At 60.5% G+C, this 25,000-nt stretch overlaps 1 protein-coding gene across 1 annotated transcript in view; it reads right to left on the bottom strand.

The window, feature by feature from the left end:
* Window positions 1-1,813: 1,813 nt before the first annotated feature.
* Window positions 1,814-25,000, bottom strand: part of LOC144954712 (serine/threonine-protein kinase mTOR-like) — a gene marked incomplete at its 3' end in the record, with an annotated part of 34,372 nt that continues 11,185 nt past the window's right edge. The window contains 6 exon segments of the mRNA XM_078885150.1: window positions 1,814-2,057; window positions 5,000-5,080; window positions 5,082-5,135; window positions 9,917-10,117; window positions 16,544-16,672; window positions 23,610-23,713. Of these exon segments, the coding sequence (XP_078741276.1) occupies window positions 1,814-2,057; window positions 5,000-5,080; window positions 5,082-5,135; window positions 9,917-10,117; window positions 16,544-16,672; window positions 23,610-23,713 (813 nt within the window).

Raw genomic sequence — 25,000 nt, forward strand, 5'->3', positions numbered from 1 at the left:
CTCCATCTCCCGACCTCACCGTATCCCACAATGCCTAGCGACAACTGCCCCCCCCCCCATCTCCCAACCTCACCGTATCCCACAATGCCTAGCGACAACTGCCCCCCCTCCATCTCCCGACCTCACCGTATCCCACAATGCCTAGCGACAACTGCCCCCCCCTCCATCTCCCGACCTCACCGTATCCCACAATGCCGAGCGACAACTGCCCCCCCCCCATCTCCCAACCTCACCGTATCCCACAATGCCTAGCGACAACTGCCCCCCCTCCATCTCCCAACCTCACCGTATCCCACAATGCCTAGCGACAACTGCCCCCCCTCCATCTCCCGACCTCACCGTATCCCACAATGCCTAGCGACAACTGCCCCCCCTCCATCTCCCAACCTCACCGTATCCCACAATGCCTAGCGACAACTGCCCCCCCCTCCATCTCCCGACCTCACCGTATCCCACAATGCCGAGCGACAACTGCCCCCCCTCCATCTCCCAACCTCACCGTATCCCACAATGCCTAGCGACAAGTGCCGCCACCCCCCCATCTCCCAACCTCACCGTATCCCACAATGCTGAGCGACAACTGCCGTCCCCCCCTCCATCTCCCAACCTCACCGTATCCCACAATGCCTAGCGACAAGTGCCCCCCCCCCATCTCCCGACCTCACCATATCCCACAATGCCTAGCGACAACTGCCCCCCCCCATCTCCCAACCTCACCGTATCCCACAATGCCGAGCGACAACTGCCGCCACCCCCCCATCTACCAACCTCACCGTATCCCACAATGCCTAGCGACAAGTGCCGCCCCCCCCCCCCATCTCTCAACCTCACCGTATCCCACAATGCCTAGCGACAAGTGCCCCCCCCCCCTCTCCCAACCTCACCGTATCCCACAATGCTTAGCGACAACTGCCGCCCCCCCCCTCTCCCAACCTCACCGTATCCCACAATGCCTAGCGACAACTGCTGCCCCCCCCTCCATCTCCCGACCTCACCGTATCCCACAATGCCTAGCGACAACTGCCCCCCATCCATCTCCCAACCTCACCGTATCCCACAATGCCTAGCGACAACTGCCCCCCCTCCATCTCTCAACCTCACCATATCCCACAATGCCGAGCAACAACTGCCGCCCCCATCTCCCAACCTCACCATATCCCACAATGCCTAGCGACAACTGCCCCCCCCCCCTCTCCCAACCTCACCGTATCCCACAATGCCGAGCAACAACTGCCCCCCCCCCTCTCCCAACCTCACCGTATCCCACAATGCCTAGCGACAACTGCTGCCCCCCCATCTCCCAACCTCACCGTATCCCACAATGCCTAGCGACAACTGCTGCCCCCCCCTCCATCTCCCGACCTCACCGTATCCCACAATGCCTAGCGACAACTGCCCCCCCCCCCATCTCCCGACCTCACCGTATCCCACAATGCCGAGCGACAACTGCCGCCCCCCCCCCAACCTCACCGTATCCCACAATGCCGAGCGACAACTGCCCCCCCCCATCTCTCAACCTCACCGTATCCCACAATGCCTAGCGACAACTGCCCCCCCCCCCATCTCCCGACCTCACCGTATCCCACAATGCCTAGCGACAACTGCTGCCCCCCCCTCCATCTCCCGACCTCACCGTATCCCACAATGCCTAGCGACAACTGCTGCCCCCCCCCCCCCATCTCTCAACCTCACCGTATCCCACAATGCCGAGCGACAACTGCTGCCCCCCCCCCCCATCTCTCAACCTCACCATATCCCACAATGCCTAACGACAACTGCCGCCCCCCCCCCCTCCCCCCTCTCCCAACCTCACCGTATCCCACAATGCCGAGCAGGGCGGGCGAGCGAGCGTTGTGGAGATGCTGGTATCCGGCGCCGATGGGCGATGAGAACCCCAGGGCGGTCGCCGCGGCGATGGCGGAGGAGGCGGCCGAGGCGGAGGAGGAGGAGGTGTAGTGGTGGTGGTGACGCGGCTTCGCCGAAGAAAGTAGTCCCGCATAGTAGTGGTCGTGCAGCAGCTGCTGCTGGGTGATCTCCTCCATCTCCTCGCGCAGACGCTGCGATGGGCGGGGGCGGGAAAGTAGTTCCGGGTCACACGCTCCGGTGAAATGTAGTTGCCACCAACGCAACCCGCTCACTCTCTCGATCACACCACCCCCCCACTGGTGGGCACGCACGCTGCAGAGAAAGTAGTTCCCAAGCAAATAGTTCCCGGGAAAAGTAGTTCCCACTATCCGAATCGCCCGCCCACTCCCTCGCTCACTCGGCCACTCACTCGCTCGCCCCACTCGCCCACTTCGCCCACTTCGCTCGCCCGCCCACCCCACTCACTCGCCCACCCACTCACTCACCCTCCCAGCCACTCACTCACCCACTCACTCACTCACCCACTCACCCACCCACCCACTCACTCACCCACCCCACCCACTCACTCACTCACCCACCCACCCACTCACTCACCCACTCACCCACCCACCCACTCACTCACCCACTCACCCACCCACCCACTCACTCACTCACCCACTCACCCACCCACCCACCCACTCACCCACCCACCCACTCACCCACCCACCCACCCACTCACCCACCCACCCACCCACCCACCCACCCACTCACCCACCCACCCACCCACCCACTCACCCACCCACCCACCCACCCACTCACCCACCCACCCACTCACTCACTCACCCACCCATCCACCCACCCACTCACCCACCCACTCACCCACCCACCCACCCACCCACCCACTCACCCACCGACCCACCCACTCACCCACCCACCCACTCGCCCACCCACTCACTCGCCCACCCACCCACTCACTCACCCACCTACTCACCCACCCACCCACCCACTCACCCTCCCAGCCACTCACTCACACCCACTCACCCGCCCACATCACTCACCCACCCACCCACTCACCCGCCCACCCACTCACCCGCCCACTCACTGACCCACCCACCCACCCACTCACTCACTCACCCGCCCACTCACTTCAGCCACCCACCCACTCACCCACTCACCCGCCCACCCACTCACCCGCCCACTCACTGACCCACCCACCCCACTCACTCGCCCAACCACCCACTCACCCTCCCAACCACCCACTCACCCTCCCAGCCACTCACTCACCCACTCACCCCGCCCACTCACTCACCCACCCACCCACCCACTCACCCACCCACCCGCCCACTCACCCACCCACCCACTCGCCCACTCACCCACCCACCCACTCACCCGCCCACTCACTGACCCACCCACTCACCCACTCACTCACCCTCCCAGCCACTCACTCACCCACCCACCCACCCACTCACCCACCCACCCACCCACCCACCCACCCACTCACCCACTCACCCGCCCACCCACTCACTCACCCACCCACTCACTCACCCACCCACCCACTCACTCACCCACCCACCCACCCACTCACTCACTCACTCACCCACCCACTCACCCACCCACTCACTCACCCACCCACCCACTCACCCACTCACCCACCCACTCACTCACCCACTCACCCACTCACCCACCCACTCACCCACTCACCCACTCACCCGCCCACCCACTCACCCACTCACCCTCCCAGCCACTCACTCACCCACCCACCCACTCACTGACCCACCCACCCACTCACTCACTCACCCACTCACCCGCCCACCCACTCACCCGCCCACTCACTGACCCACCCACCCACTCACTCGCCCAACCACCCACTCACCCTCCCAGCCACTCACTCACCCACTCACCCGCCCACTCACTCACCCACCCACCCACCCACTCACCCACCCACCCGCCCACTCACTCACCCACCCACCCACCCACTCACCCACCCACCCACTCGCCCACTCACCCGCCCACCCACTCACACCGCCCACTCACCCACTCACCCACCCCACCCACTCACCCACTCACCCACCCACCCACTCACCCACTCACCCACCCACCCACTCACCCACTCACCCGCCCACCCACCCACTCACCCGCCCACTCACCGACCCACCCACCCACCCACTCACTCACTCACCCTCCCAGCCACTCACTCACCCACTCACCCACCCACCCACCCACTCACCCACCCACTCACTCACCCACCCACCCACTCACCCGCCCACCCACCCACTCACTCACACCGCCCACTCACTCACTCACCCACCCACTCACCCACCCACTCACTCACCCACCCACCCACTCACCCACCCACTCACCCACCCACTCACCCGCCCACTCACTGACCCACCCACCCACTCACTCGCTCACCCACCCACACACCCTCCCAGCCACTCACTCACCCACTCACTCACTCACCCACCTACTCACCCACCCACTCACCCACTCACCCTCCCAGCCACTCACTCACCCACTCACCCGCCCACTCACTCACCCACTCACCCGCCCACCCACTCACCCGCCCACTCACTGACCCACCCACCCACTCACTCACTCACCCACCCACTCACTGACCCACCCACCCACTCACTCACTCACCCACCCACCCACCCACTTACCCGCCCACTCACTCACCCACCCACCCACTCACCCACCCACCCACCCACCCACTCACCCGCCCACTCACTGACCCACCCACCCACTCACTCACTGACCCACCCAACCACTCACTCACTCACTCACCCACCCACCCACTCACCCACTCACCCGCCCACCCACTCACCCGCCCACTCACTGACCCACCCACCCACTCACTCACTCACTCACCCACCACCCACCACCCACTCACTCACTCACTCACCCACCCACCCACTCACTCACCCACCCACTCACTCACCCACCCACTCACTCACCACCACTCACCCCACCCACCCTCACTCACTCACTCACTGACCCACCCACCCACTCACTCACTCACTGACCCACCCACCCACTCACTCACTCACCCACCCACTCACTCACCCACCCACCCACCCACTCACCCACCCACCCACTCACCCTCCCAGCCACTCACTCACTCACCCACCCACCCACCAACTCAACCCACACCCACCTCCCCCTCCATGCTGCTGATGCGAATGAGCTCGTTGAGGATGAGCAGTGAGCCGTGGATGCGGTCGTCCCTGTTGACCCCCCTTCTCCTTCGTGACGGGCTCCTCAAAGCCGCGTTCAGCCTCCTCGAAGGAGTGCTGTCAACGCGCACACAGGTCAAGGTTTCCCGCGCGTCAGAGGTCGCAACCGGGTACCCGATACCCGTACCCTACCCGATACCCGTACCCTACCCGACACCCGTACCCTACCCGATACCCGTACCCTACCCGACACCCTACCCGACACCCGTACCCTACCCGACACCCGTACCCTACCCGACACCCGTACCCTACCCGACACCCTACCCGACACCCGTACCCTACCCGATACCCGTACCCTACCCGATACCCGTACCCTACCCGATACCCGTACCCTACCCGATATCCGTACCCTACCCGACACCCGTACCCTACCCGATACCCGTACCCTACCCGATACCCGGCTACCCGGCCGGGTACGGGTAGGCCGTGAGTCACTGGGTGAGTCACCGTGATTGTCACTCATTTCCCAACGTCTTGTCTCTTCTCACAATTCAAGTTTCTAGAATCAACCCACCCGCGCCTGCAACGTGGCTTCATCCCAGAGGTCGCAATCGGGTACCCGTACCCGTACCTTACCCGTACCCGGCCGGGTACGGGTAGGGTACGGGTACGGGTAGGGTACAGGTACGGGCAGGGTACGGGTACGGGTAGGGTACGGGCAGGGTACGGGTACGGGTAGGGTACGGGTAGGGTACGGGTAGGGTACGGGTAGGGGTAGGGTACGGGTAGGGTACGGGTAGGGTAGGGTACGGGTAGGGTACGGGTAAGGTACGGGTAGGGTACGGGTAGGGTACGGGTAGGGTACGGGTAGGGTACGGGTAGGGTACGGTACGGGTAGGGTACGGGTAGGGTACGGGTACGGGTAGGGTACGGGTAGGGTACGGGTAGGGTACGGGTAGGGTACGGGTAGGGTACGGGTAGGGTACGGGTAGGGTACGGGTACGGGTAGGGTACGGGTACGGGTAGGGTACGGGTAGGGTACGGGTAGGGTACGGGTAGGGTACGGGTAGGGTACGGGTACGGGTAGGGTACGGGTACGGGTAGGGTACGGGTAGGGTACGGGTAGGGTACGGGTAGGGTACGGGTACGGGTAGGGGTAGGGTACGGGTACGGGTAGGGTACGGGTAGGGTACGGGTAGGGTACGGGTACGGGTAGGGTACGGGTAGGGTACGGGTAGGGTAGGGTACGGGTACGGGTAGGGTACGGGTAGGGTACGGGTACGGGTAGGGTACGGGTAGGGTACGGGTAGGGTACGGGTAGGGTACGGGTAGGGTACGGGTAGGGTACGGGTACGGGTAGGGTACGGGTAGGGCACGGGTAGGGTACGAGTAGGGTACGGGTACGGGTAGGGTACGGGTAGGGTACGGGTACGGGTAGGGTACGGGTAGGGTACGGGTAGGGTACGGGTAGGGTACGGGTAGGGTACGGGTACGGGTAGGGTACGGGTACGGGTAGGGTACGGGTAGGGTACGGGTAGGGTACGGGTAGGGTACGGGTACGGGTAGGGTACGGGTAGGGTACGGGTAGGGTACGGGTAGGGTACGGGGGGTAAGGAATCAAAACCCGTTTGCGACCTCTGCCACGCGTCGCCCCGGCTCGCCCTCCGTACGACGCGACGGGTCGAGAGCTACGGGCCGATCCCACGGCCGCCCCCCCCCCCCCCCCCCTATCGTCGCCACCCACGGCTCCAAGGTCGTGCCCCCACAAGGCCGTGCCCGCTAGGCCACAAGGCCGTGCCCGCTAGGCCACAAGGCCGTGCCCGCTAGGCCGCCAGGCCGTGCCCCCTCCCGGTACCACAGCGGGGCGCTGCATCTACTTGGTCACGCGCTTGGCGATCAGCAGCAGGCAGGCCCTGAGGGCCGCTAGGCCGTACCGCTAGGACGTGTCGCTAGGACGTGTCGCTAGGACGTGTCGCTAGGACGTGTCGCTAGGACGTGTCGCTAGGCCTTGTCGCTAGGACGTGTCGCTAGGACGTGTCGCTAGGCCGTGTCGCTAGGCCTTGTCGCTAGGACGTGTCGCTAGGACGTGTCGCTAGGACGTGTCGCTAGGCCTTGTCGCTAGGACGTGTCGCTAGGACGTGTCGCTAGGCCGTGTCGCTAGGACGTGTCGCTAGGACGTGTCGCTAGGCCGTGTCACTAGGCCTTGTCACTAGGACGTGTCACTAGGCCTTGTCACTAGGCCGTGTCACTAGGCCTTGTCACTAGGACGTGTCACTAGGCCTTGTCACTAGGACGTGTCACTAGGCCTTGTCGCTAGGACGTGTCGCTAGAACGTGTCACTAGGCCTTGTCGCTAGGACGTGTCGCTAGGCCTTGTCGCTAGGACGTGTCGCTAGGACGTGTCGCTAGGCCTTGTCACTAGGCCTTGTCGCTAGGACGTGTCACTAGGACGTGTCGCTAGGACGTGTCGCTAGGACGTGTCGCTAGGACGTGTCGCTAGGACGTGTCACTAGGCCTTGTCGCTAGGACGTGTCGCTAGGCCTTGTCGCTAGGACGTGTCGCTAGGACGTGTCGCTAGGCCTTGTCACTAGGCCTTGTCGCTAGGACGTGTCACTAGGACGTGTCGCTAGGACGTGTCGCTAGGACGTGTCGCTAGGACGTGTCACTAGGACGTGTCACTAGGACGTGTCACTAGGCCTTGTCACTAGGCCTTGTCGCTAGGACGTGTCGCTAGGACGTGTCGCTAGGACGTGTCACTAGGACGTGTCACTAGGACGTGTCACTAGGCCTTGTCGCTAGGACGTGTCGCTAGGACGTGTCGCTAGGCCTTGTCGCTAGGACGTGTCACTAGGACGTGTCACTAGGACGTGTCGCTAGGACGTGTCGCTAGGCCTTGTCGCTAGGACGTGTCGCTAGGACGTGTCGCTAGGCCTTGTCACTAGGACGTGTCACTAGGACGTGTCACTAGGACGTGTCGCTAGGCCGTGTCGCTAGGCCTTGTCGCTAGGACGTGTCGCTAGGACGTGTCGCTAGGCCTTGTCACTAGGCCTTGTCGCTAGGACGTGTCGCTAGGCCGTGTCGCTAGGACGTGTCGCTAGGCCGTGTCGCTAGGCCGTGTCGCTAGGCCTTGTCACTAGGCCTTGTCGCTAGGCCGTGTCGCTAGGCCTTGTCACTAGGACGTGTCGCTAGGACGTGTCGCTAGGCCGTGTCGCTAGGACGTGTCGCTAGGCCTTGTCACTAGGCCTTGTCGCTAGGCCGTGTCGCTAGGACGTGTCGCTAGGACGTGTCGCTAGGCCGTGTCGCTAGGCCGTGTCGCTAGGCCTTGTCGCTAGGCCGTGTCGCTAGGACGTGTCGCTAGGACGTGTCGCTAGGACGTGTCGCTAGGCCGTGTCGCTAGGCCTTGTCGCTAGGACGTGTCGCTAGGACGTGTCGCTAGGACGTGTCGCTAGGCCTTGTCGCTAGGCCGTGTCGCTAGGACGTGTCGCTCGGCCTTGTCGCTAGGCCGTGCCGCTCGGCCTTGTCGCTAGGACGTGTCGCTAGGACGTGTCGCTAGGCCGTGTCGCTAGGACGTGTCGCTAGGACGTGTCGCTAGGACGTGTCGCTAGGCCTTGTCGCTAGGACGTGTCGCTAGGACGTGTCGCTAGGCCTTGTCGCTAGGCCTTGTCGCTAGGACGTGTCGCTAGGACGTGTCGCTCGGCCTTGTCGCTAGGACGTGTCGCTAGGACGTGTCGCTAGGCCGTGTCGCTAGGACGTGTCGCTAGGCCGTGCCGCTCGGCCTTGTCGCTAGGACGTGTCGCTAGGACGTGTCGCTAGGACGTGTCGCTCGGCCTTGTCGCTAGGACGTGTCGCTCGGCCTTGTCACTAGGACGTGTCGCTAGGACGTGTCGCTAGGACGTGTCGCTAGGCCGTGTCGCTAGGACGTGTCGCTAGGACGTGTCGCTAGGCCTTGTCGCTAGGCCGTGCCGCTCGGCCTTGTCGCTAGGCCGTGTCGCTAGGCCGTGTCGCTAGGACGTGTCGCTAGGACGTGTCGCTAGGACGTGTCGCTAGGCCGTGTCGCTAGGACGTGTCGCTAGGCCATGTCGCTAGGCCGTGTCGCTAGGACGTGTCGCTAGGCCGTGTCGCTAGGACGTGTCGCTAGGCCGTGTCGCTAGGACGTGTCGCTAGGACGTGTCGCTAGGCCATGTCGCTAGGACGTGTCGCTAGGCCGTGTCGCTAGGACGTGTCGCTAGGCCGTGTCGCTAGGACGTGTCGCTAGGCCGTGTCGCTAGGACGTGTCGCTAGGCCTTGTCGCTAGGCCGTGCCGCTCGGCCTTGTCGCTAGGACGTGTCGCTAGGACGTGTCGCTAGGCCGTGTCGCTAGGACGTGTCGCTAGGACGTGTCGCTAGGCCGTGCCGCTCGGCCTTGTCGCTAGGACGTGTCGCTAGGCCGTGTCGCTAGGACGTGTCGCTAGGACGTGTCGCTAGGACGTGTCGCTAGGACGTGTCGCTAGGACGTGTCGCTAGGCCTTGTCGCTAGGACGTGTCGCTAGGACGTGTCGCTAGGACGTGTCGCTAGGACGTGTCGCTAGGCCGTGTCGCTAGGACGTGTCGCTAGGACGTGTCGCTAGGCCTTGTCGCTAGGACGTGTCGCTAGGACGTGTCGCTAGGACGTGTCGCTAGGACGTGTCGCTAGGACGTGTCGCTAGGACGTGTCGCTAGGCCGTGTCGCTAGGACGTGTCGCTAGGACGTGTCGCTAGGACGTGTCGCTAGGACGTGTCGCTAGGCCTTGTCGCTAGGACGTGTCGCTAGGACGTGTCGCTAGGACGTGTCGCTAGGACGTGTCGCTAGGACGTGTCGCTAGGACGTGTCGCTAGGACGTGTCGCTAGGACGTGTCGCTAGGACGTGTCGCTAGGACGTACCCGGTACCACAGCGGGCGCTGCATCTCCTTGGTCTCGCGCTTGGCGGTGAGCAGCAGGCAGGCCCTGAGGGCGGAAACGGCGCCCTCGCGGATCGCCTGCTTGGGGTCCCACACGCCGTTGAAGATGACGTCGAAGAAGGGCTGCACTTGCTGGAAGAAGAATGTCGGGGCGTTGACCGCCAGCTCCCTCAGCACCAGCACCTGTGGCGGGGAGGGAGGGGGGGGGTGGGGGAGGGACTACTCAAGTATCCCACCCGTGTCTCCCCGTGTCTCTCCCCGTGTCTCTCCCCGTGTCTCTCCCCGTGTCTCTCCCCGTGTCTCCCCGTCTCTCCCCGTGTCTCCCCGTCTCTCCACATGTCTCTCCGTGTCTCCCCGTGTCTCCCCGTGTCTCCCACCGTGTCTTCCCATCTCTCTCCGTGTCTCCCCCCGTCTCCCCGTGTCTCCCCACCGTGTCTCCCCGTGTCTCTCCGTGTCCCCCCGTGTCTCTCCCCGTGTCTTCCCGTGTCTCTCCCCGTGTCTCCCCCGTGTCTCCCCCCGTGTCTCCCCCGTGTCTCCCCGCGTGTCTCCCCGTGTCTCTCCGTGTCCCCCCGTGTCTCTCCCCGTGTCTCCCCGTGTCTCTCTCCCCGTGTCTTCCTGTGTCTCTCCCCGTGTCTCCCCGTGTCTCCCCCGTGTCTCCCCGTGTCTCCCCGTGTCTCCCCCCGTCTCTCCTCCCGTGTCCCCCCGTGTCTCCCCCGTGTCTCTCCCCGTGTCTCCCCGTGTCTCTCTCCCCGCGTCTCCCCCGTGTCTCTCCGTGTCTCCCCCCGTGTCTCCCCGTGTCTCTCCCCGTGTCTCCCCCCGTGTCTCCCCCCGTGTCTCCCCGTATCTCCCCCGTGTCTCCCCCCGTGTCCCCCCGTGTCTCCCCGTGTCTCTCCCCGTGTCTCCCCCCGTCTCTCCCCCCGTGTCCCCCCGTGTCTCCCCGTGTCTCTCCCCGTCTCTCCCCCCGTGTCTCCCCCCATCTCCCCCCCCTGTGTCTCTCTCCGTGTCTCCCCCGTGTCTCTCTCCGTGTCTCCCGTGTCTCTCTCCGTGTCTCCCCCCATGTCTCCCGTGTCTCTCTCCGTGTCTCCCCCGTGTCTCCCGTGTCTCTCTCCGTGTCTCTCTCCGTGTCTCCCCCCGTCTCTCCCCGTGTCTCCCCCCGTGTCTCCCCCCGTGTCTCTCCCGTGTCTCTCTCCGTGTCTCTCTCCGTATCTCTCTCCGTGTCTCCCCCCGTCTCCCCCGTGTCTCTCTCCGTGTCTCCCCCGTGTCTCTCTCCGTGTCCACCCGTGTCTCCCCGTCTCCCCCCGTGTCACCCCCGGTGTCTCTCCGTATCTCCCCGTGTCTACCCGTGTCTCCCCGTGTCTCCTCGTGTCTCCCCCCGTGTCTCCCCGTGTCTCCCACCGTGTCTCCCCGTGTCTCCCCCGTGTCTCTCCCCGTGTCTCCCCGTGTCTCTCTCCCCGCGTCTCCCCCGTGTCTTTCCCCGTGTCTCCCCCGTGTCTCTCCGTGTCTCCCCCCGTGTCTCCCCGTGTCTCCTCGTGTCTCCCCCCGTGTCTCCCCGTGTCTCCCACCGTGTCTCCCCGTGTCTCCCCCGTGTCTCTCCCCGTGTCTCCCCGTGTCTCTCTCCCCGCGTCTCCCCCGTGTCTTTCCCCGTGTCTCCCCCGTGTCTCTCCGTGTCTCCCCCCGTGTCTCCCGTGTCTCTCTCCGTGTCTCCCCCCATGTCTCCCGTGTCTCTCTCCGTGTCTCCCCCGTGTCTCCCGTGTCTCTCTCCGTGTCTCTCTCCGTGTCTCCCCCCGTCTCTCCCCGTGTCTCCCCCCGTGTCTCCCCCCGTGTCTCTCCCGTGTCTCTCTCCGTGTCTCTCTCCGTATCTCTCTCCGTGTCTCCCCCCGTCTCCCCCGTGTCTCTCTCCGTGTCTCCCCCGTGTCTCTCTCCGTGTCCACCCGTGTCTCCCCGTCTCCCCCCGTGTCACCCCCGGTGTCTCTCCGTATCTCCCCGTGTCTACCCGTGTCTCCCCGTGTCTCCTCGTGTCTCCCCCCGTGTCTCCCCGTGTCTCCCACCGTGTCTCCCCGTGTCTCCCCCGTGTCTCTCCCCGTGTCTCCCCGTGTCTCTCTCCCCGCGTCTCCCCCGTGTCTTTCCCCGTGTCTCCCCCGTGTCTCTCCGTGTCTCCCCCCGTGTCTCCCCGTGTCTCTCCCCGTGTCTCCCCCCGTGTCTCCCCCCGTGTCTCCCCGTATCTCCCCCGTGTCTCTCCACGTGTCTCCCCGTATCTGCCCCGTGTCTCCCCCCGTGTCTCCCCGTATCTCCCCCGTGTCTCCCCCCGTGTCTCCCCGTATCTCCCCCGTGTCTCTCCACGTGTCTCCCCCCGTGTCTCCCCCCGTGTCCCCCCGTGTCTCCCCGTGTCTCTCCCCGTGTCTCCCACCGTGTCTCCCCGTATCTCCCCCGTGTCTCCCCCGTGTCTCCCCCCGTGTCCCCCCGTGTCTCCCCGTGTCTCTCCCCGTGTCTCCCCCCGTCTCTCCCCCCGTGTCCCCCCGTGTCTCCCCGTGTCTCTCCCCGTCTCTCCCCCCGTGTCTCCCCCCGTCTCCCCCCGTGTCCCCCCGTGTCTCCCCGTGTCTCTCCCCGTGTCTCCCCCCGTGTCTCCCACCGTGTCTCCCCGTATCTCCCCCGTGTCTCCCCCGTGTCTCCCCCCGTGTCCCCCCGTGTCTCCCCGTGTCTCTCCCCGTGTCTCCCCCCGTCTCTCCCCCCGTGTCCCCCCGTGTCTCCCCGTGTCTCTCCCCGTCTCTCCCCCCGTGTCTCCCCCCCGTCTCCCCCCCTGTGTCTCTCTCCGTGTCTCCCCCGTGTCTCCCGTGTCTCTCTCCGTGTCTCCCCCCGTCTCTCCCCGTGTCTCCCCCCGTGTCTCCCCCCGTGTCTCTCCCGTGTCTCTCTCCGTGTCTCTCTCCGTGTCTCTCTCCGTGTCTCCCCCCGTCTCCCCCGTGTCTCTCTCCGTGTCTCCCCCGTGTCTCTCTCCGTGTCCACCCGTGTCTCCCGTGTCTCTCTCCGTGTCTCCCCGTCTCCCCCCGTGTCACCCCCGGTGTCTCTCCGTATCTCCCCGTGTCTACCCGTGTCTCCCCGTGTCTCCCCGTGTCTCCCCCCGTGTCTCCCCGTGTCTCCCCCCGTGTCTCCCCGTGTCTCTCCCCGTGTCACCCCCGGTGTCACCCCCGGTGTCTCTCCGTATCTCCCCGTGTCTCCCCGTGTCTCCCCGTGTCTCCCCCCGTGTCTCCCCCCGTGTCTCCCCCCATCTCTCCCCCCGTGTCTCCCCGTGTCTCTCCCCGTGTCTCCCCGTGTCTCTCTCCCCGCGTCTCCCCCGTGTCTCTCCCCGTGTCTCCCCCCGTGTCCCCCCGTGTCTCCCCGTGTCTCTCCCCGTCTCTCCCCCCGTGTCTCCCCCCGTCTCCCCCCCCCGTGTCTCTCTCCGTGTCTCCCCCCGTGTCTCCCCCCGTGTCCCCCCGTATCTCCCCCGTGTCTCTCCACGTGTCTCCCCCCGTGTCTCCCCCCGTGTCTCCCCGTATCTCCCCCGTGTCTCCCCCGTGTCTCCCCCGTGTCTCCCCCCGTGTCCCCCCGTGTCTCCCCGTGTCTCTCCCCGTGTCTCCCCCCGTGTCTCCCACCGTGTCTCCCCGTATCTCCCCCGTGTCTCCCCCGTGTCTCCCCCCGTGTCCCCCCGTGTCTCCCCGTGTCTCTCCCCGTGTCTCCCCCCGTCTCTCCCCCCGTGTCCCCCCGTGTCTCCCCGTGTCTCTCCCCGTCTCTCCCCCCGTGTCTCCCCCCGTCTCCCCCCGTGTCTCTCTCCGTGTCTCCCCCCGTCTCTCCCCGTGTCTCCCCCCATGTCTCCCCCGTGTCTCCCGTGTCTCTCTCCGTGTCTCCCCCGTGTCTCCCGTGTCTCTCTCCGTGTCTCCCCCCGTCTCTCCCCGTGTCTCCCCCCGTCTCCCCCCGTGTCTCTCTCCGTGTCTCCCCCGTGTCTCTCTCCGTGTCCACCCGTGTCTCCCCGTCTCCCCCCGTGTCACCCCCGGTGTCTCTCCGTATCTCCCCGTGTCTCCCCGTGTCTCCCCCGTGTCTCCCCGTGTCTCCCCCCGTGTCTCCCCGTGTCTCCCCCGTGTCTCTCTCCGTGTCCACCCGTGTCTCCCCGTCTCCCCCCGTGTCACCCCCGGTGTCTCTCCGTATCTCCCCGTGTCTCCCCGTGTCTCCCCCCGTGTCTCCCCGTGTCTCCCCCCGTGTCTCCCCGTGTCTCCCCCCGTGTCTCCCCCCGTGTCTCCCCCCGTGTCTCCCCCCGTGTCTCCCCGTGTCTCCCCGTGTCTCCCCGTGTCTCCTCACTGCGGCGTGTCTCCGTCCCTCACTGCGATCTCCCGTGTCTCTCCCCGTGTCCCCCCGTGTCTCCCCCCGTGTCTCCCCGTGTCCCCCCGTGTCTCCCCCCGTGTCTCCCCGTGTCTCCCCGTGTCTCCCCGTGTCTCCCCGTGTCTCCCCGTGTCTCCCCCCGTGTCTCCCCCCGTCTCCCCGTGTCTCCCCGTGTCTCCCCGTGTCTCCCCCCGTGTCTCCCCGTGTCTCCCCGTGTCTCCCCCCGTGTCTCCCCGTGTCTCCCCGTGTCTCCCCGTGTCTCCCCCGTGTCTCCCCGTGTCTCCCCGTGTCTCCCCCCGTGTCTCCCCGTGTCTCCCCCGTGTCTCCCCCCGTGTCTCCCCGTGTCTCCCCGTGTCTCCCCCGTGTCTCCCCGTGTCTCCCCCCGTGTCTCCCCGTGTCTCCCCGTGTCTCCCCCCGTGTCTCCCCGTGTCTCCCCGTGTCTCCCCGTGTCTCCCCCCGTGTCTCCCCCCGTCTCCCCGTGTCTCCCCCCGTGTCTCCCCCCGTCTCCCCCGTGTCTCCCCGTGTCTCCCCGTGTCTCTCCCCGTGTCTCCCCCCGTGTCTCCCCGTGTCTCCCAGTCTCTCCCCGTGTCTCCCCGTGTCTCCCCGTGTCTCCCCGTGTCTCCCCGTGTCTCTCCCCGTGTCTCCCCCGTGTCTCCCCGTGTCTCCCCGTGTCTCCCCGTGTCTCTCCCCGTGTCTCCCCCGTGTCTCCCCGTGTCTCCCCCCGTGTCTCACCCCGTCTCCCCCGTGTCTCCCCGTGTCTCTCCCCGTGTCTCCCCCCGTGTCTCCCCGTGTCTCCCAGTCTCTCCCCGTGTCTCCCCGTGTCTCCCCCGTGTCTCCCCCGTGTCTCCCCCGTGTCTCCCCCGTGTCTCCCCGTGTCTCCCCGTGTCTCTCTCCGTGTCTCCCCCGTGTCTCCCCGTGTCTCCCCCCGTGTCTCCCCCCGTGTCTCCCCGTGTCTCCCCCGTGTTTCCCCGTGTCTCCCCGTGTCTCCCCGGTGTCTCCCCCCTGTCTCCCCCGTGTCTCCCCCGTGTCTCCCCGTGTCTCCCCGTGTCTCCCCGTGTCTCCCCGTGTCTCCCCGTGTCTCCCCCGTGTCTCCCCGTGTCTCCCCCGTGTCTCCCCGTGTCTCCCCCGTCTCTCCCCGTGTCTCCCCCCGTGTCTCCCCCCGTGTCTCCCCCCGTGTCTCCCCGTGTCTCTCCCCGTGTCTCCCCCCGTGTCTCCCCCCGTGTCTCCCCGTGTCTCCCCGTGTCTCCCCCCGTGTCTCCCCGTGTCTCCCCCCGTGTCTCCCCCCGTGTCTCCCCCCGTGTCTCTCCCCGTGTCTCCCCGTGTCTCCCCGTGTCTCCCCCCGTGTCTCCCCCCGTGTCTCCCCCCGTGTCTCCCCCGTGTCTCCCCCCGTGTCTCCCCCCGTGTCTCCCCGTGTCTCCCCCCGTGTCTCCCCCCGTGTCTCCCCGTGTCTCCCCGTGTCTCTCCCCGTGTCTCCCCCCGTGTCTCCCCGTGTCTCCCCCCGTGTCTCCCCCCGTGTCTCCCCGTGTCTCCCCCCGTGTCTCCCCCCCGTGTCTCCCCCCCGTGTCTCCCCCCGTGTCTCCCCCGTGTCTCCCCGTGTCTCCCCGTGTCTCCCCCCGTGTCTCCCCGTGTCTCCCCCCGTGTCTCCCCCCATGTCTCCCCGTCTCCCCCCGTGTCTCCCCGTGTCTCCCCGTGTCTCCCCGTGTCTCCCCCCGTGTCTCCCCGTGTCTCCCCGTGTCTCCCCCCGTGTCTCCCCCCGTGTCTCCCCCCGTGTCTCCCCGTGTCTCCCCGTGTCTCCCCCCGTGTCTCCCCGTGTCTCCCCCCGTGTCTCTCCCCGTGTCTCCCCGTGTCTCCCCGTGTCTCCCCCCGTGTCTCCCCCCGTGTCTCCCCCCGTGTCTCCCCCGTGTCTCCCCCCTGTCTCCCCGTGTCTCCCCGTGTCTCCCCGTGTCTCCCCCCGTGTCTCCCCGTGTCTCCCCCCGTGTCTCCCCCCGTGTCTCCCCGTGTCTCCCCGTGTCTCCCCCCGTGTCTCCCCGTGTCTCCCCGTGTCTCCCCGTGTCTCCCCCCGTGTCTCCCCCCGTGTCTCCCCCCGTGTCTCCCCCCGTGTCTCCCCCCGTGTCTCCCCGTGTCTCCCCGTGTCTCCCCGTGTCTCCCCGTGTCTCCCCACCGCGGCATGTCTCCGCCCCTCACTGCGATCTCCCGTGTCTCCCCCCGTGTCCCCCCGTGTCTCTCCCCGTGTCTCCCCCGTGTCTCCCCGTGTCTCCTCACCGCAGCGTGTCTCCGCCCCTCACTGCGATCTCCCGTGAGCCACTCCAATGCCCTCTTCACCTCAAACTCGACGTATTCTGCCGTGAACGTCCCTCCGGCCGTCGAGAGGCGACCCATCGCTCGGCTCACCTGACATCATCAGCAGCAGCAGCATCATCATCAGCATCATCATCATCATCAGCATCATCATCATCATCGGCAGCAGGAACAGCAGCAGCAGCATCATCATCATCATCAGCATCATCATCATCGGCAGCAGGAACAGCATCATCATCAGCATCAGCAGCATCATCATCAGAAGCAGCAGCAGCATCAGCAGCATCATCATCAGAAGCAGCAGCAGCATCAGCAGCATCATCATCAGCAGCAGCATCATCATCATCAGCAGCAGCATCATCATCATCATCAGCAGCAGCATCATCATCATCAGCATCAGCAGCATCATCATCATCAGCAGCAGCATCATCATCATCAGCAGCAGCATCATCATCATCAGCATCAGCAGCATCATCATCAGCAGCAGCATCATCATCATCAGCAGCATCAGCAGCATCATCATCATCAGCAGCATCAGCAGCATCATCATCAGCAGCATCATCAGCAGCATCATCAGCAGTAGTTGCATCAGCATCATCATCATGAGGAGCAGCAGGACCAGCATCATCAGTGAGTGTATGAGTGAGTGTATGAGTGAGTGTATGAGTGAGTGAGTGTATGAGTGAGTGAGTGGTGAGTGAATGAGTGAGTGAGTTTACGAGTGAGTGAGTGTCATCATCTCGGTGAGCGTGTGTGTGTATGAGTGAGTGTATGAGTGAGTGGTGAGTGAGTGGTGAGTGTTGTCACCATCTCGGTGAGCGTGTGAGTGAGTGAGTGAGTGGTGAGTGAGTGAGTGTATGAGTGAGTGAGTGAGTGGTGAGTGAGTGAGTTTACGAGTGAGTGAGTGTCATCATCTCGGTGAGCGTGTGTGTGTATGAGTGAGTGTATGAGTGAGTGGTGAGTGAGTGAGTGTCACCATCTCGGTGAGCGTGTGTGTGTATGAGTGAGTGGTGAGTGAGTGGTGAGTGTTGTCACCATCTCGGTGAGCGTGTGAGTGAGTGAGTGTATGAGTGAGTGAGTGGTGAGTGAGTGTACGAGTGAGTGAGTGAGTGTATGAGTGAGTGAATGAGTGTACGAGTGAATTAGTGTATGAGTGAGTGGTGAGTGAGTGAGTGTATGAGTGAGTGAGTGGTGAGTGAGTTTACGAGTGAGTGAGTGTCATCATCTCGGTGAGCGTGTGAGTGAGTGAGTGAGTGGTGAGTGAGTGTATGAGTGAATGAGTGAGTGTATGAGTGTATGAGTGAGTGAGTGAGTGAGTGGTGAGTGAGTGTATGAGTGAATGAGTGAGTGTATGAGTGAATGAGTGAGTGAGTGGTGAGTGAGTGAGTGTATGAGTGAGTGTATGAGTGAATGAGTGAGTGAGTTTACGAGTGAGTGAGTGTCATCATCTCGGTGAGCGTGTGTGTGTATGAGTGAGTGTATGAGTGAGTGGTGAGTGAGTGGTGAGTGTTGTCACCATCTCGGTGAGCGTGTGAGTGAGTGAGTGTATGAGTGAGTGAGTGGTGAGTGAGTGTACGAGTGAGTGAGTGAGTGTATGAGTGAGTGAATGAGTGTACGAGTGAATTAGTGTATGAGTGAGTGAGTGGTGAGTGAGTGAGTGTACGAGTGAGTGAGTGGTGAGTGAGTGAGTGGTGAGTGAGTGAGTGTACGAGTGAGTGAATGAGTGTATGAGTGAGTGAGTGGTGAGTGAGTGAGTGGTGAGTGAGTGTACGAGTGAGTGAGTATAGTGAGTGAGTGAATGTATGAGTGAGTGTATGAGTGAGTGTATGAGTGAGTATAGTGAGTGAGTGAGTGGTATATGAGTGAGTGGTGAGTGAGTGAGTAGAGAGTGAGTGAGTGGTGAGTGTTGTCACCATCTCGGTGAGCGTGTGAGTGAGTGTATGAGTGAGTGTATGAGTGAGTGTATGAGTGAGTGTATGAGTGAGTGAGTGGTGAGTGAGTGGTGAGTGAGTGAGTGAGTGTATGAGTGTACGAGTGAGTGAGTGTGTGAGTGAGTGTACGAGTGAGTATACGAGTGAGTGAGTGTATGAGTGTATGAGTGAGTGTATAAGTGAGTGAGTGGTGAGTGAGTGGTGAGTGAGTGAGTGAGTGTATGAGTGAGTGAGTGTATGAGTGAGTGAGTGTATGAGTGAGTGAGTGGTGAGTGAGTGAGTGTACGAGTGAGTGAGTGTACGAGTGAGTGAGTGTATGAGTGAGTGTATGAGTGAGTGTATGAGTGAGTGAGTGAGTGTATGAGTGAGTGTATGAGTGAGTGTATGAGTGAGTGTATGAGTGAGTGTGTGAGTGAGTGTATGAGTGAGTGAGTGAGTGTATGAGTGAGTGTATGAGTGAGTGTATGAGTGAGTGAGTGTGTGAGTGAGTGTATGAGTGAGTGAGTGAGTGTATGAGTGAGTGTATGAGTGAGTGAGTGTATGAGTGAGTGTATGAGTGAGTGTATGAGTGAGTGTATGAGTGAGTGAGTGTGTGAGTGAGTGTATGAGTGAGTGAGTGAGTGTATGAGTGAGTGTATGAGTGAGTGAGTGTATGAGTGAGTGTATGAGTGAGTGTATGAGTGAGTGTATGAGTGAGTGTATGAGTGAGTGTATGAGTGAGTGAGTGAGTGTATGAGTGAGTGTATGAGTGAGTGTATGAGTGAGTGAGTGTATGAGTGAGTGAGTGTATGAGTGAGTGTATGAGTGAGTGTATGAGTGAGTGTATGAGTGAGTGTATGAGTGAGTGTGTGAGTGAGTGTATGAGTGAGTGTATGAGTGAGTAAGTGTGTGAGTGAGTGTATGAGTGAGTGTATGAGTGAGTGTATGAGTGAGTGTGTGAGTGAGTGTATGAGTGAGTGTATGAGTGAGTGTATGAGTGAGTGTATGAGTGAGTGAGTGTGTGAGTGAGTGTATGAGTGAGTGTATGAGTGAGTGAGTGAGTGTATGAGTGAGTGAGTGTATGAGTGAGTGAGTGAGTGTATGAGTGAGTGTATGAGTGAGTGTATGAGTGAGTGTATGAGTGAGTGTATGAGTGAGTGTATGAGTGAGTGAGTGTATGAGTGAGTGTATGAGTGAGTGTATGAGTGAGTGTATGAGTGAGTGTATGAGTGAGTGTATGAGTGAGTGTATGAGTGAGTGTATGAGTGAGTGTATGAGTGAGTGTATGAGTGAGTGTATGAGTGTGTGTATGAGTGAGTGTGTGAGTGAGTGTATGAGTGAGTGTATGAGTGAGTGTATGAGTGAGTGTATGAGTGAGTGTATGAGTGAGTGTATGAGTGAGTGTATGAGTGAGTGTATGAGTGAGTGTATGAGTGAGTGTATGAGTGAGTGTATGAGTGAGTGAGTGTATGAGTGAGTGTATGAGTGAGTGAGTGTGTGAGTGAGTGTATGAGTGAGTGTATGAGTGAGTGTATGAGTGAGTGTATGAGTGAGTGTATGAGTGAGTGAGTGGTGAGTGAGTGTATGAGTGAGTGTATGAGTGTGTGAGTGAGTGTATGAGTGAGTGAGTGGTGAGTGAGTGTATGAGTGAGTGTATGAGTGTGTGAGTGAGTGTATGAGTGAGTGAGTGGTGAGTGAGTGTATGAGTGAGTGTATGAGTGAGTGTATGAGTGTATGAGTGAGTGAGTGTATGAGTGAGTATATGAGTGAGTGTATGAGTGTGTGAGTGAGTGTATGAGTGTGTTGAGTGAGTGTATGAGTGAGTGGTGTGAGTGTGTGTAGTGAGTGAGTGAGTGTATGAGTGGAGTTGTGAGTGAGTGAGACCACCTACTCATGGTTGTGTGAGTGTGGTGAGTGTGTGTGTGAGTGAGTGAGTGTATGAGTGAGTGTGTGAGTGAGTGTGTGAGTGAGTGTGTGAGTGAGTGTATGAGTGAGTGTGTGAGTGAGTGTGTGAGTGAGTGTATGAGTGAGTGTATGAGTGAGTGTATGAGTGAGTGTATGAGTGAGTGTATGAGTGAGTGAGTGAGTGTGTGAGTGAGTGTGTGAGTGAGTGTATGAGTGAGTGTGTGAGTGAGTGTATGAGTGAGTGAGTGTATGAGTGAGTGTGTGAGTGAGTGTGTGAGTGAGTGTGTGAGTGAGTGTATGAGTGAGTGTATGAGTGAGTGTGTGAGTGAGTGTATGAGTGAGTGTGTGTGTGAGTGAGTGAGTGTGTGAGTGAGTGTATGAGTGAGTGTGTGAGTGAGTGTATGAGTGAGTGTATGAGTGAGTGTATGAGTGAGTGTATGAGTGAGTGTATGAGTGAGTGTATGAGTGAGTGTATGAGTGAGTGTATGAGTGAGTGTATGAGTGAGTGTATGAGTGTGTGAGTGTATGAGTGAGTGAGTGTATGAGTGAGTGTATGAGTGAGTGTATGAGTGAGTGTATGAGTGTGTGAGTGTATGAGTGAGTGTATGAGTGAGTGAGTGTATGAGTGAGTGTATGAGTGAGTGTATGAGTGAGTGTATGAGTGAGTGAGTGTATGAGTGAGTGAGTGTATGAGTGAGTGTATGAGTGAGTGTATGAGTGAGTGTATGAGTGAGTGAGTGTATGAGTGAGTGTATGAGTGAGTGTATGAGTGAGTGTATGAGTGGTGAGTGGTGAGTGAGTGGTGAGTGTACGAGTGAGTATGAGTGAGTGTATGAGTGAGTGTATGAGTGAGTGTATGAGTGAGTGTATGAGTGAGTGTATGAGTGAGTGTATGAGTGAGTGTATGAGTGTGTGAGTGTATGAGTGAGTGTATGAGTGAGTGAGTGTATGAGTGAGTGTATGAGTGAGTGTATGAGTGAGTGTATGAGTGAGTGAGTGTATGAGTGAGTGAGTGTATGAGTGAGTGTATGAGTGAGTGTATGAGTGAGTGTATGAGTGAGTGAGTGTATGAGTGAGTGTATGAGTGAGTGTATGAGTGAGTGTATGAGTGGTGAGTGGTGAGTGAGTGGTGAGTGTACGAGTGAGTATGAGTGAGTGTATGAGTGAGTGTATGAGTGAGTGTATGAGTGAGTGTATGAGTGAGTGGTGAGTGAGTGAGTGTATGAGTGAGTGTATGAGTGAGTGTATGAGTGAGTGTATGAGTGAGTGTATGAGTGAGTGAGTGTATGAGTGAGTGAGTGTATGAGTGAGTGAATGAGTGAGTTTACGAGTGAGTGAGTGAGTGAGTGAGTGTATGAGTGAGTGTATGAGTGAGTGTATGAGTGAGTGTATGAGTGAGTGTATGAGTGAGTGGTGAGTGAGTGTATGAGTGAGTGAGTGTATGAGTGAGTGAGTGTATGAGTGAGTGTATGAGTGAGTTTACGAGTGAGTGAGTGAGTGAGTGAGTGAGTGTATGAGTGAGTGTATGAGTGAGTGTATGAGTGAGTGTATGAGTGAGTGTATGAGTGAGTGAGTGTATGAGTGAGTGTATGAGTGAGTGTATGAGTGAGTGTATGAGTGAGTGTATGAGTGAGTGAGTGTATGAGTGAGTGAGTGTATGAGTGAGTGAATGAGTGAGTGAGTTTACGAGTGAGTGAGTGAGTGAGTGAGTGTATGAGTGAGTGTATGAGTGAGTGTATGAGTGAGTGTGTGAGTGAGTGTGTGAGTGAGTGCGTGAGTGAGTGTATGAGTGAGTGTATGAGTGAGTGTATGAGTGAGTGTATGAGTGAGTGAGTGTATGAGTGAGTGTATGAGTGAGTGTATGAGTGAGTGAGTGTATGAGTGAGTGAGTGTATGAGTGAGTGTATGAGTGAGTGTATGAGTGAGTGAGTGTATGAGTGAGTGAGTGTGTGAGTGAGTGAGTGTATGAGTGAGTGTATGAGTGAGTGAGTGTATGAGTGAGTGAGTGTATGAGTGAGTGTATGAGTGAGTGTATGAGTGAGTGTATGAGTGAGTGTATGAGTGAGTGTATGAGTGAGTGAGTGTATGAGTGAGTGAGTGTATGAGTGAGTGTATGAGTGAGTGTATGAGTGAGTGTATGAGTGAGTGTATGAGTGAGTGATTGAGTGAGTGAGTGAGTGTATGAGTGAGTGTATGAGTGAGTGTATGAGTGAGTGAGTGTATGAGTGAGTGAGTGTATGAGTGAGTGTATGAGTGAGTGTATGAGTGAGTGAGTGTATGAGTGAGTGAGTGTGTGAGTGAGTGAGTGTATGAGTGAGTGTATGAGTGAGTGAGTGTATGAGTGAGTGAGTGTATGAGTGAGTGTATGAGTGAGTGTATGAGTGAGTGAGTGTATGAGTGAGTGTATGAGTGAGTGTATGAGTGAGTGAGTGTATGAGTGAGTGAGTGTGTGAGTGAGTGAGTGTATGAGTGAGTGAGTGTATGAGTGAGTGTATGAGTGAGTGTATGAGTGAGTGTATGAGTGAGTGTATGAGTGAGTGAGTGTATGAGTGAGTGAGTGTATGAGTGAGTGTATGAGTGAGTGAGTGTATGAGTGAGTGTATGAGTGAGTGTATGAGTGAGTGAGTGTATGAGTGAGTGAGTGTATGAGTGAGTGTATGAGTGAGTGAGTGTATGAGTGAGTGTATGAGTGAGTGAGTGAGTGAGTGTATGAGTGAGTGTATGAGTGAGTGAGTGTATGAGTGAGTGAGTGTATGAGTGAGTGAGTGTGTGAGTGAGTGAGTGTATGAGTGAGTGAGTGTATGAGTGAGTGTATGAGTGAGTGTATGAGTGAGTGTATGAGTGAGTGTATGAGTGAGTGAGTGTATGAGTGAGTGAGTGTATGAGTGAGTGAGTGAGTGAGTGTATGAGTGTGTGTGTGAGTGAGTGAGTGTATGAGTGAGTGAGTGTATGAGTGAGTGAGTGTATGAGTGAGTGTATGAGTGAGTGAGTGTATGAGTGAGTGAGTGTATGAGTGAGTGAGTGTATGAGTGAGTGTATGAGTGTGTGTGTGAGTGAGTGAGTGTATGAGTGAGTGATTGAGTGAGTGAGTGAGTGTATGAGTGAGTGTATGAGTGAGTGTATGAGTGAGTGAGTGAGTGTATGAGTGAGTGTATGAGTGAGTGTATGAGTGAGTGTATGAGTGAGTGAGTGAGTGTATGAGTGAGTGTTGTCACCATCTCGGTGAGCGTGGGGTCACTGGAGGGTAACAAGCTGCGAAGGTTGTTGGCGAAGCGACTGATCCTCGTCGAGTTGCCGCCCTCCACTCCGATCAGAGACACTGGGGGGGGGTGAGACACAGGGGGTGAGACACAGGGAGACACGGGGAGACACGGGGAGACACGGGGAGACACGGGGAGACACGGGGAGACACGGGGAGACACGGGGAGACACGGGGAGACACGAGGGGAGACACGGGGAGAGACACGGGGAGAGACACGGGGAGACACGGGGAGACACGAGGGGAGACACGGGGAGAGACACGGGGAGAGACACGGGGAGACACGAGGGGAGACACAGGGAGACACGGGGAGAGACACGGGGAGACACGGGGAGACACGGGGAGACACGAGGAGACACGGGGAGACACGGGGAGACACGGGGAGACACGAGGAGACACGGGGAGACACGGGGAGACACGGGGAGACACGGGGAGACACGGGGAGACACGGGGAGACACGGGGAGACACGAGGGGAGACACGGGGAGACACGAGGGGAGACACGGGGAGAGACGGGGAGACACGAGGGGAGACACGGGGAGAGACACGGGGAGAGACACGGGGAGACACGAGGGGAGACACAGCGAGACACGGGGAGAGACACGGGGAGACACGGGGAGACACGGGGAGACACGGGGAGACACAGGGAGACACACGGGGAGACGCAGGGAGACACGGGGAGAGACACGGGGAGACACGGGGAGACACGGGGAGACACGGGGAGACACGGGGAGACACACGGGGAGACATGGGGAGACACGGGGAGACACGGGGAGACACGGGGAGAGACACGGGGAGACACAGGGAGACACACAGGGAGACGCAGGGAGACACGGGGAGAGACACGGGGAGACACGGGGAGACACGGGGAGACACGGGGAGACACGGGGAGACACGAGGGGAGACACGGGGAGACACGGGGAGACACGAGGGGAGACACGGGGAGAGACACGGGGAGAGACACGGGGAGGGTGAGACACAGGGAGACACGGGGAGAGACACGGGGAGACACGGGGAGACACGGGGAGACACGGGGAGACACTGGGAGAGACACGGGGAGACACAGGGAGACACACGGGGAGACGCAGGGAGACACGGGGAGAGACACGGGGAGACACGGGGAGACACGCGGAGACACGGGGAGACACGGGGAGACACGGGGAGAGACACGGGGAGACACGGGGAGACACGGGGAGACACGGGGAGAGACACGGGGAGAGACACGGGGAGAGACACGGGGAGAGACACGGGGAGAGACACGGGGAGACACGAGGGGAGACACGAGGGGAGACACGAGGGGAGACACGAGGGGGGACACGGGGAGACACGGGGAGAGACACGGGAAGAC

Source organism: Lampetra fluviatilis, unplaced genomic scaffold (assembly GCF_964198595.1).
Source record: "Lampetra fluviatilis unplaced genomic scaffold, kcLamFluv1.1 SCAFFOLD_548, whole genome shotgun sequence".
Classification (NCBI taxonomy): Eukaryota; Metazoa; Chordata; class Hyperoartia; order Petromyzontiformes; family Petromyzontidae; genus Lampetra; species Lampetra fluviatilis.